The following is a 12,034-nucleotide window of genomic DNA, read 5'->3' as shown; positions in this document are numbered from 1 at the left end:
TTTCACAGAGTCTATATATGTTATTATAATTGTTTTTTTTCTTTTACTTCTTACCCATAGCAAGTGAGCTATGTTTCACGGTTGACATAGAAGCAAAAATACGTGGACCACAGTAGTTGGTATGTCTGGAATATTTGTTAGGGCTGTTTCTCACAAAAAGCAGAAAGAATACCAGAAATAAGCATCTCTGTATATCTAGTATCACTTAATTTTAATTGATATTTAAGATCAAACCTCAGGCCAGTGAGGTTTTTAGTAATGCAATTGTCCAAGGGTAACTGTCCAGTGTGCTTAAAATTTGAAAATATTAATATTAAATCTAAACAGATTTTAGAAGAGCAATTATTTTATCCTCCTGACACTAGAGTCATGCCCGTATAGCAATATCTTTATCTTCACCTTTTCTAATGGTGAAATCCAGAACGTAGGCTTTTAACGAAAGTTGTAGAACTGCAGTTTTTTTATTGCATTGCTGTAGCTTGTACATGCAAACAACAAAAAATGGCATATCTGCATAATACATATTATAGACTATGAGCAGCATTATCTCTGGTAAAGTACATTTTTTTAAATGCCTGTTGAGTAAAATGTTAAACATGGTACCAGCTGATTTGAACTGGCTGTTCTCTTGTTTTGTTCAGAAAAAGTTCCTGTTCCTAAAGGTATTGTTGTCTACCACAGCAGGTGTTACACATAAGTTAATTTGAGTGCCCTCCTCTTTGGCCTGGAGCGTGTAATTATCACTGTGCTCAATAACCATCTTAATATCCCATACAACAGCTGTAGTAATTATTCTGTTCCCATTTTGTGTTGTGTATACCCATTCTTTTTTCAACAGTATTTTTCAATTTTAAAGTTATTTTGTACTGACAAGCCACTTCAAAATGAATAATTCTGCCCTCATTTCTTCTCCCCTCTATCAACCTGTGGAGAAGATCAGCTCTGTTCACAAGTGTGTAGGGTTTTGCCTCAACGTTTGCTATTTTTCTACATGCTTACCTTTTAACCTTTGCAATTTACTGCTCGGAAGACACAGCTCTTCTCATGGTATTTTTGTAAAAAAAATGAAAAGTTTACAGAAATATCTGATCTTGGTCATTTGCAGTGTTTTGAAATCATTCAAATACAAAAATAATATATTTTAGAAATGTGGTTAAACAATTAAAACAAATTCTAAAAACTGAAAATTCAGATATAAAAAACAATATTTTACATTAGTACAGTATACAGTACGCACCTACTACAGGGGAATAAAGACATTAAAGACTGATTTCTTTTAAAATGCTTTTTACATCCAAACGAAGTGTTTTAAATTACACAGTAAATGCTTGCAAATATAGATTATTTTTTTAAATGCATTCTTTTGGATTTTGCTTATCAATGTCACTGTCTTTATAATAAAAACAATTGCGTCATCTAGTACAGTTCCATCAAAGATACTGCAACCTATCGTACATTGTGCTGTACTTTACTGAGTGTGGTAACATGCATTGTTCTCAGAACTTTTATTTACACTGTACACTTACATTCTATATGTTATAAAATTACATTACATTAATATGTATTTACAGATTCTGCAATTAACTTCTTTTACAATGCTTGCAATACTTGAAAACTTATCATCACAGTTTCATTTTTATACAATAAGATTTGCTTGATAGATTTTCAAACCTAAAAATGGTGAGGCAGAAAACTGCAGAACTTCTTGATGCCTAAATGGCTTCATAATGCACTACTAGTACATACATAGGTCATATACATTGCATAGTTTTCTACTTGACTGCTCTTGTCTGCAAACAAAAGCAGTTAAATGGAATTGATATGACATTTTACCTTTCATGAAGCCTTCATATTACAAAATGTTTTATTTTCTAACTCTTTGTATACGAATGACAGCTAGGGGCAAAGTTCAGGATACCATACATATATTATTGTGATGGGAAAGAAACGGTTTGTGATTTAACTCACCATTAAATCTAAAAACCTTAAATATTTACAAATGTGGTTTATAATTTTTCCCCTTTTCATTATCTCGCACTCACAGCACAGTAATATCTATGGTGAGCTGAAACGCTTTGAATGTGGCATGCACTCTGTTAGGAGTATCAAATAAAATCCATTATGTAAAGCAAAAACAAAAATAATGTAAAATAAAAGATTTACATAGGACGAGTATTCTGATCTATTAATACAGTTTGACTTCAGCCATAGGATGTGTTAAAATTGCACCACCAGAGTTCTCTGTTATACTGTCAGTGTTAAAGTGAATGTGAGGGAGTGCCAGATAGTTTAGCTGCAGGTTTTCAGGCTGCATTACCAAGATGGAATAAATCAATGAGATCTGTTGATAGTCTTGACAGTGGAAAACCTCAGTCCAGATTCGTGCTGTAGGAGCTACTTAAATTGCACCACTGCAAACAGAATCAGCCTACTGTACTGCAGGCTCCTGATCTGGAATCAATTCAGTTCAAGCCTAGTTTATTAGATTCTCTTCCTCTCAGCTGCTTGTAACCAAACGAGCAAGACGGGACAAATAGTTCCCCTCAATTGTAACCCATATTACATTTCTTTATTAGAAGTAAGCAAGTTTGAAAGATAAGCAGTTCTATAAATCAGAAAACACTAGTCCAAATGAAAGGTGGAAGGTGGTGGTGTTATGTAATATAGATTAAGACTGACTGGCCCGAATTCTACCGAAGCACTGGAGATATACAATTTTGTAGCTATTACTGGCTTAACAGTATTTTTCTTTGCATTCGGGTGAATTTCACAAATACTGATGTTTGAGATTATTGAGTTATGTGGAGTTATCTAGGAAAAATAAATGCATCATGAGCACTCACTGAGATTACCCCCTGACCCTTAATTTCGGGTTTGTACTATCATAAATAGAGTTTATGATTAATATTTTTGTGAAACTTCAATTCAAACACCAACAAAGAAGTCAAATGTTATGAAGAACATATATCTATGACCCGACAAAAACTGAATAATGAATAAGTTGACTGCATTGACTTCTTGCCATTTTCCCAGCATGAAGCAAGTGCACAGTTGACCCTAACTGAAGCAATTTTAATATATACAATAATCTTAAAATGGAATAAGGGAATATCTTTCTTAAAAAACATAAATATAAACGTATATCTGCAATCTGTTTCTACCTTTTTGTATTGACATAAAACAATAAACGTTGTTCCTTCAGGTTGAGTAGCAAGTGATCTGAATTTTATTCTTTGTTATCCTTAAATATGTTTCCGATAGGTCAGTATAGTTTCTCAACTTTGTTAAAGTCGCTAATGAAGTGATTCATCTTCAGTCTTTAATAAACAACGCGCAATCACAGCCATAGATTTATGCAGGATTTTTAACTGGAAACACTTAAAGTGAAAAGCTAGGCTGACATTCTGCCTATGTATAGGAGTAGCTCAATGACTATTCCAAGATGTTAAGCCAATATAAATAGTTTATTGAGTCTCTTGGATCATCGCATAATATACCCTGTGGACTCATGCAATAACCAGGAAAGGTTTCATTTCTCCATTCTAAATTAATTGAAATACACATACTAAGTAAGAATTCCTGGAGTCCAAAGTTCATTCAGTATGTGACATTTTAAATGAAGCATGTGTCTGCAGTCATTCTAATCATTTTTTTAAAAGGACTTTCCGTTGTTCTAAATGGATGATTGTGACATCACAAGATATGTATTAAAATATGTATTTTCCGGATGTATATCTACAGTATATCCTAGTTTTACTAACTTTTTTGTTTCTTAAAAAAAGAGAATCAGAGTGCACAGCTTTACTTATGGATATTTTGCCATATCATGCGCTGCATGACTGCTTTCCTGGGCTGAAAACAGATTTCTTTTGATTAAGTCATTAATCATATGATTTAAAAAAGAATACTCTACAAGGAGTAACATTTTTTTTTATTTACCAAGCCTGGACTGCCCCATGAGGAGTTTCACATTTATTCAGACACTGTAGTTTGTTACAAGCACAGGCTCCAGCCACAGCTTTCATTCTGTGTTAACAAATACCAAGGCACAAATCCCTATCGGGACTTAAATATCAAAACACTACAGGCCAAGTTCATTAAAAGGCTTTCCTCATATCCTTTTTAGTATTATAGTATCCTTTCTGTTTGGTTAAAAACATATTCATGAAATGTAAAGGATAATTGGGCTACTGTACTTGCTGCCAGTAGGCACAGTTACTGCTTCCTCTAGTAGCTTTTGTAGGCCACCGCAGGCCTGATTTGAAAATACTCTAAATCCTGAGCTTTTGTCAAGATGAAATGGAGAATTAAGAAATTGTTTCAAAATCCAAGGCCCTTTTTTGTTGATAAGCCTGTGTGTGGTTTTTTTTACGGGTGGAAACATTTATTATTATAATAAAAGTAACTGCCGTTGACAAAATAAGTAAAACTACAAAAAAGTCTACTAATTATAAACTTAACAGAAGAAAAATATCTAATTAATAATGTATACGTACAATTACATGACAGGCATCTTATGATTAATTTATAGACTGTTACTTTGCTTTGCTTTATTTTGGGCCATGCTGAATTATATGTCTTATTAAACAATGAGGGGATGAGCAAAACCCCTTAAGGGAAGCATTGAGAAAAAAGAAAAGCTTCCTGAAATGCTTTCATGTACATGAAAGATATTCCTATTCTGTCATAAAAGGGTCAAGTTAATGCACATTCTACTACGACTGCTTTGATTCATTCTTTCTGGTTGATTTCAATTAGAGGCATTGTTCACCTGTACATATTATGTTCATTTTATCCATACTAATGTTTTTAAAACCAATCTGAAAGTGTCTTCCCACACAAATGAGCCTTCCCTGTTTCTGCTGTCATTTGTATTACATGCTGTGGCATAGAGAGCATCTATGCAACTGCCTGGTCTATTGTACTTCACTTCTCAGTTATGAAATCATCAATTCTGACTCTCAGGAATGCAGGATCTACTGTCCTGGAACAGACAGATACAGTGTTGGTTTTTCATTTTTATTTCACACTTCATTACATTAACATGCATGCCAGGTATTTTCTAGGCATAGCCTAAACACAAGAAATCATGAGGAGTTATCAGACAGACAAATCTAACATGGTTTATTTAAAAGTTAAGGTCCAGCAGCAGACATTTTTTTTTCAGGGATCTTGAGATTTTGGCAATTAAAAATCAGGTAAAGTAGATAAAAAAGAAGAACTGAGTGCTTTTCTTTAATGAAATCAGACAAGCCGTGTAGTGCACTTTATAGTATGATCCTGCTTTCTGATCCATTCCTTCAACCACAGAATGTATTTATAGCATCTCATAAAGTGCTCATATAATCCACCTTGGAAAGTGCTGACACTGATGAGCTGTGTTTAGGCCAGGGCACCAGGCTTATTTCATCTGGGTGGCTTACCCACTGACCACTAATAAAAGTGTGCCCCTCTGGAAAAGCTCCCTTTTCCCTCTCTCCCACTAAGCTGCTTTACTATTGTCAACCAACAGTCCTAGCCAGAGTTTTTGAATCAGGTTGAAGGTTCACAATATCACATTACTTTGCCTCCTCATTCAACTTTTGGCTGCTTTCCCAAACCCAGTCTTGGCCAGATGATTAAGTCTGTTTGTAGATGCACATCTTGGCCTGTGCTTCAACAATTACCTCACTCAAGACAGCTGGAGCTGATCTCCTTTCCAGTCATGGAGTGTCGCAGTTTTCGGCAAACAGCAGGTTGCCACAGTCTCGCATCTGCTTCTTGATTTCTGCTTTCTAGTGGGCACACTGGAAGTCTACCACAAGCCTAATATTTTGTGCACAAATCAATCAATTATTTTGCCATATAGCACCTCCACAAAAAATGTTTTTCTTTCGATGTATGTAAAATCATCTGCAGTCAAGTAGAGTTAATGAATATTACATTTATCAATATGGTTTTGAAAGCATTCAACATTTCTTTATTGTGTAGTGTGATGGAATACAGTTTTAATGCAGAATGTTTTATAAAGGTCCGTGGTCAGTATATTAAATATATGTTAAATTAGAAGGAGAAAAGTGCGGTCTCATCCTGCAAGATTGTGGTTGAAGGTTTTGCATTTCCATGTAATGACCCTAGATACAAAACGTGAAAGAACAACACCTTAGAAGTCCTTCAGATATTTTCTCTGTATTCTGTGCTGGGTAAGAAGAGGAATCTTTATTGACAGAAAAATTGCAGAGGAACACAGGTTTGTTTAGTCAGTTTGAATCTCCTGGACAGTTTTGGCATGGGTTGGATTTGTGCCTGTGAGAGGTCAGTAGATTATACCTCAGGGAATCAGACACTGATTAAAGGGCCTTTGGAGGCTCAGAATGTAATTGCTTTTTTCTGCTTCTCTGACTTGGTACCTAAAAATGTCTACCACGTCTTTCCTTGATCATCACTTGTACATCTACAGTACTTAAGATGTTTGTTGGTCCTCTTTTGTTTCTGTTCAAAAAGTTGTGTTTCCATTTACAATTCAGAATTACCAAATCCATTGCATGCCATTATAGATAGAGAAGACTGATTGCAAAAGACATTTTTAGTGAAAAAATTACAGTCTTCTGGCTGAATATTATTTCAAGGTGGTTATTATGGCAGTAAGTTTGAAATAAGCATAATTTACAATGATCTAATAAAGGTGTGGCTAAAACCTAATGAGTAGCCATTCATTGTTAATTATCAAGATAGAAAACATATTCAACAACATATTGTTAACCAATAAACGTATGTAATTCCTTATATAAGTTATTAGTGTGTATGATCTTATTCACATTTATGACTTTCTTTGTTCTCACATGATAAACAGACATTTTACTGATGTGCAGAACAGCTTTCCCATTTTGTAATATTTCTCAGATGTCTGTTGATACTTTGGTCTTTCCATTGTATTGATCTTGATACATAGCGTGATGTATTTGTTCTGTCAGACAAGTTACATGGACCTTTGAAATGGAGAGTCCCTCCCTGCACTCTGATGAGTTAAAGCATGTAACCATTGGTTTTGTTCACACTGTAAAGTGCTCCTGCATTGCAGTAGCAGTGTTTACTACTTACCAGACCACTTTCACAAGAGCCGTAAATTCACATTTTTTTCCAGAAGGGGATATTACATTTTGTTGAATTGTTTTTAGTCACTTAGACTATCTGCGAGCATCTAAACTAAATTGAGATGAGAATGTGATGAGAACCATATCCCTAGTCTGGTTTGAGAAACATGTTTTTTATCAGCTAGCTAGCATTGGTTTTACAGACCTCAATGTTGTATTCAAAATATGGATTATGTAGAATAAACTTACCATTAGAAAAATCACAGGGAAAAATCAAATTATTTTTTGTGGAAGTTGTCTGGCCCCAAAGGCTGATTTAGTGCCAGACATGCAACCATTGTTTTGGATTAAAAACTAACAATTGGTTTAGCTGCAGAACAGGTGTAGATTGGGGAATGTCAGTGTGAACTTTCCTCCAGTGCACTTTCACCATGCTTCACACAGTGAGTGGGAGCTTCTGTTTTGACCAGGACTGTACAGAAACATCTTAGAGATCAAATTGGTGGAAGAATTACTGTATGTTATACAATGGATCATTCAGTGTAGTATGCATATTAAATCAAACTTTAATTTATTTTGGCGTTTGTAAAATTTAGAGAAGAAAGAAATCAGATTCGGGACTTTTAAGGGATCCCAGATTGAAGCTTTTATTGAATCTGGGCCTCAGCTAACAGCAGAATAGTGGCTAGGACTGTGATAAGCCCATCAAAGGTTTAAAACATAGGTCAAAAGATACTATGTTATTATCTTGTAGCTCTGTAAAACATTTAGCTGACAATGTAACGTTGTTTTTGGATAATTGTTCTCCTTTATGTGTTATTATTTATATTTATTATTCATATTGCCTTATATTGAAACCCTCCATAGATAAGGATTTTTTAAATGTTAAGTATATTTTTTTTCATAACTCTCTACTATAACTCCAATATTTTCTTGTGGAAAATATAAACTACATACATGTACTGTGTTGTAGTATGAAGTAGCCTTAGACTGAAATCAATCGTGGGTCTGCTTTCTTACCAATTCTTTGTGATTTGCTTCCTTCTTGTCCTGTTATAAAATAAATATATGTACTGTAACTTTTGAAACAATAATGAAGTACAAGCCATAAGTGATAAATTATCCATGCAATATTTAGTTTCATGTCCTGGATTTGTCATTCTTAGTTTTTCAGATGATTTGAAATTATTATGTTTGAAATTATTATGATGTTCTGTTACTTAAGTGTCTTTTGGAAATGAAGATGAATAGATATTTCTGAATGGTTTCTTTTCACCAAAACATTTTACATCCAAATGTGTTACACATTTTAATAACATAACTATATGCTAGTGTGTCTATTTTCACCTGACATTTTTTTCAATTTAAACCTCGTTATATGAATTTATAACTAGATAACTAGAGACATTTTAACTATTTGCAGTAGTTTTAAGTATTTGAGCTGTCCTTTACATATGCTGAAACATTTAAAAATATTTCAGATTATGAGACCAAAGCACTTTCAAAGTCTGTTCTACAATAGCCATAATGTTATTAAATGATAGTGTTTTTACAAAAACATGTGCATCACTTTGCTGTTCAAAATTGAATTTGTATGGCTAGTTTGCTTTTTATCTGACCTTGTTCCAGTTACATTTCTAATGCATAAAACAATTGGTCTCTTGGAACTGTTTATTAATTTTGATCAATTTTGTAGAAATCTGTGATGCTTTTATTAGTTTTGAAATGATTAACAGAAAAGCTTTCAAAGGGCATTGAGTGGAAAACACACATTATACTGCACCTATCTGTTCTAATTTGAACGATTACGTTTAAATATCTGTCAAAACTTTTCAACCTCATTTTAAGTGGTAATATAAACTGATGACTGCAGTTTCTTTATTTCATTTGAACAGACTACTTTTTTGCTGATACTTAGCTGAAGTATTTTGGCTCTTTCTATTATTACAAATGGCCATACTGATGGCCATTTGACACCTGACACCTAATCAGATTCACGGACTTCCAATGGCCATACTTCATGGTACCTAATCAAATTCGGGACCTTTAAGGGATCCCAGATTGAAGCTTTTATTGAATCGGGGCCTCAGCTGACAGCAAAATAGTGGCAACAACTGTGATAAGCCCATCGAAGGTTTAAAACATAGGTCAAAAGACACTATGTTATTAAATTGTAGCTCTGTTATTATCTTGTTATTATCATATTACACTATATTATTATCTTGAATTTAATAATGAGGTAAAAATTCCTTCACTATAATGGCTTGGTATGCTCATTTCATAGTTTATTAGAAATGTTGCTGCCTATCTGAATCAATATTTAACTGCAGGTACTTTCTCTTAAAATCTAAAATATTTATGTGAATTGACTTAATTGTACATGTATGTAATATATTGATATTTCAATGCTGCACATTATGAAAAAAATGTTTTATAATAAAATAAAACACATTTTATATATGTGTTCGTCTGGCCTTTACATACACTGAAATATTTTAAAAATGCAAATTATATTTTCAACCATAATGATAAATTATGTCACAATAAACAAGCTAATGAAACTATTTGAGTGTGATGAGAGGCTGCGATAGGCCTGTTGAAAATGTTAGCTCACTTCCCCTTCTTGCATCTTCATTACTCCTGAACTCCAGAGTATGAAATAGCAGAAAGTGAGACAGCTCACAGGTGTAAGAAATTGTGCTTGGTACCCAAGATGGCAAGCTTCTAGTATCCAGTGTCACTGATCTTGGTAACAGTATGACTTAGTGTAATCAAGCTACGTGACTACAGCTTCTACAACAACCTCCTGGATATTGGTCAGATATGGAGTTTTAATGATGAATACCTGATTTCCCCCATGTGGATGCGAGAAGATTCATGAAGGTGTTTGAAAGGGACCTACTATACATAATTTCAGCGCATGGGACAGTTAATTAATGATAATTTCAAGTGTCAAGATATCATTGTTGATAATCTCACAGGAGAGTGTTATGCTGACTTCACTGTCAACTGTGCCCCATCTGTTGTTACATCAAAAGCTAATGTCAATGTACAGAGGTTTTTGGCAGATATATACATAACTATTGGTGTTTAATGCTGTTGATCTGTTGCTTTACAAAATGGAAGATCCACATGGAGTGAAATCCCTGTGTAAGTTAATGCTGTGAATATTTGCTTGTTCGTGATTGGTTTAATGGGGGACACACTAGGTGTCACTTATTTACCTGAAGGCATCATTGTGGGCCCATACCACACATGAGTACTGCACTTTATTGTAAGAAACATGGTTTCAAAATATGAAATTGTGTCAGAACCAAAACTGAATTATCTTGATTTTATCTTCAATTCGAAGATGTTAGATGTTTCTAAAGCATTTCTATAAGCTCTTTTTTTAGATGAATTTTGAGTTTTTCTTTAAAATTGACCAATCCCAGAATGCAATCACTTATTATTTGAATGCCTCTTTTTACAAAAACATAAATTGTTTTTTAAACAAAATTCTTAAACATATTTGACACTAATTCAGGCTTTGGAAACATTTTCAGGATATTATAGGAAACCTAGCTGCTATTGCAGCATATAGTGATGACAGTTATATTTGTGCATTGTCGTCCTTCAACTAAATTTGTTCCTCATTTGAAATTCATTAATGTTTTACTTTCATATTAATGTTCTTGCCAGTCTTTGATTTGAATTCATGTTTTTGTATCCAACTGAGCACTTTTAAGATAATTAAAAACAAGTGGAATTTATTATGATACTGGATCAAAGTAATTGTAATGTAAAAGCCTGCCAATAAACTCTAATTTATTGGAACTTTGGATTTAAATTACAAATTAATGTGTAATTTTTTCAAAAAATGGTTATGCATCTGTAGTGACAGCTCTATTAAGATTAAATGATTTTACCCAGTATCTAGCAATATATCATCAGATCTATGCATTTCTGCAAATAGGGGTTTTGTCTTGACTGAAAAAGAAACCACAAAGGAAAATCAGGTGCTACTGTGAATCATGATGTTATTAGAAAACCCAAGGCAGCCTGATTAAATGTCCTTTGATGTTTTATTCAACATGTAACTCAATTTTCTTGTGAATATTCATTATCTTGGAAGTTCAGCGAATTAGCCTTCCTGGGCTAAACTGTTTTAAGACAATTTGATAAATATTAGGATCACCACATAAAATTCACAAAGATGTGACTGTCTGGAAACATAGAACTGTACTGTAATGTGTTCTGATTATTTCAGTTGTTGAAACATTTGATCATCTGTACTGTTATGCTTTCTGAGATCTGTGATGCAGTACACATTTGTCATGGAAAGTCAATATTATAAATCTCACCTAGGCTGGACAGTCTGGACGAGTAAAATTGTCTTCTGCTTGAACTTTTTTCTTATATCGCCAGAAAATCCAGACACTGTGTGGGGATTCCCTTTGAGCCAGTACATGAGACAGCAAGGCTGGTACTGCGGCAGGAACGCAAGAATGTCTGCATGTCTAGTAAGCTTGGTTCAATATATTTTCTAATACAGTAGTTGTAAAGACTGAAATTTAGAACTTTAAACCTATCGATGTCTGTTTCTGAAGATTTGTGAAGATTTTAAACATAACTTTTTATAGTTTTAGATCCTTTGTCTCTACTTTGAAGTATTTTGTCTCCTTGAATATCTGAGAAATATTAACGTCATTTACAGTCATTTACATTCTTTATAGTCAGAAAAAAGAACTGCTTCAAGCCAGGCACAACATTTGAGTATGGAACAAAAAGGCATAAGAATTTGGAGATATAAAATATGTGTATTTATATTCCTGCTATCTTCCTGTTTTTTTTAATGGAAGACAATTGGTCAGGTAAAAGAGGGCAACAGGGTGTCTGTCTGACCTACCATTCTCTTACACATTTACATATTTTACTTGTTTTTTTAGTTAGATCTTTAACATAGTTATTTATGCCTAACT

At 33.7% G+C, this 12,034-nt stretch overlaps 1 protein-coding gene across 2 annotated transcripts in view; it reads left to right on the top strand.

Annotated features, from left to right (window-relative positions):
* The window catches only part of mettl25 (methyltransferase like 25), a 42,683-nt gene that overhangs the window by 11,439 nt on the left and 19,210 nt on the right, over nt 1-12,034 (top strand). For both annotated transcript variants that reach the window (XM_088923356.1, XM_088923357.1), the window contains exon 6: nt 11,481-11,575. In XM_088923356.1, coding sequence (XP_088779482.1) covers nt 11,481-11,575 — 95 coding nt within the window. The remainder of the gene's footprint in view (nt 1-11,480; nt 11,576-12,034) is intronic.

This window comes from Atractosteus spatula, chromosome 8 (genome assembly GCF_055471065.1).
Source record: "Atractosteus spatula isolate fAtrSpa1 chromosome 8, fAtrSpa1.hap1, whole genome shotgun sequence".
Classification (NCBI taxonomy): domain Eukaryota; kingdom Metazoa; phylum Chordata; class Actinopteri; order Semionotiformes; family Lepisosteidae; genus Atractosteus; species Atractosteus spatula.
This window is presented reverse-complemented; position numbering and strand designations above follow the sequence as displayed.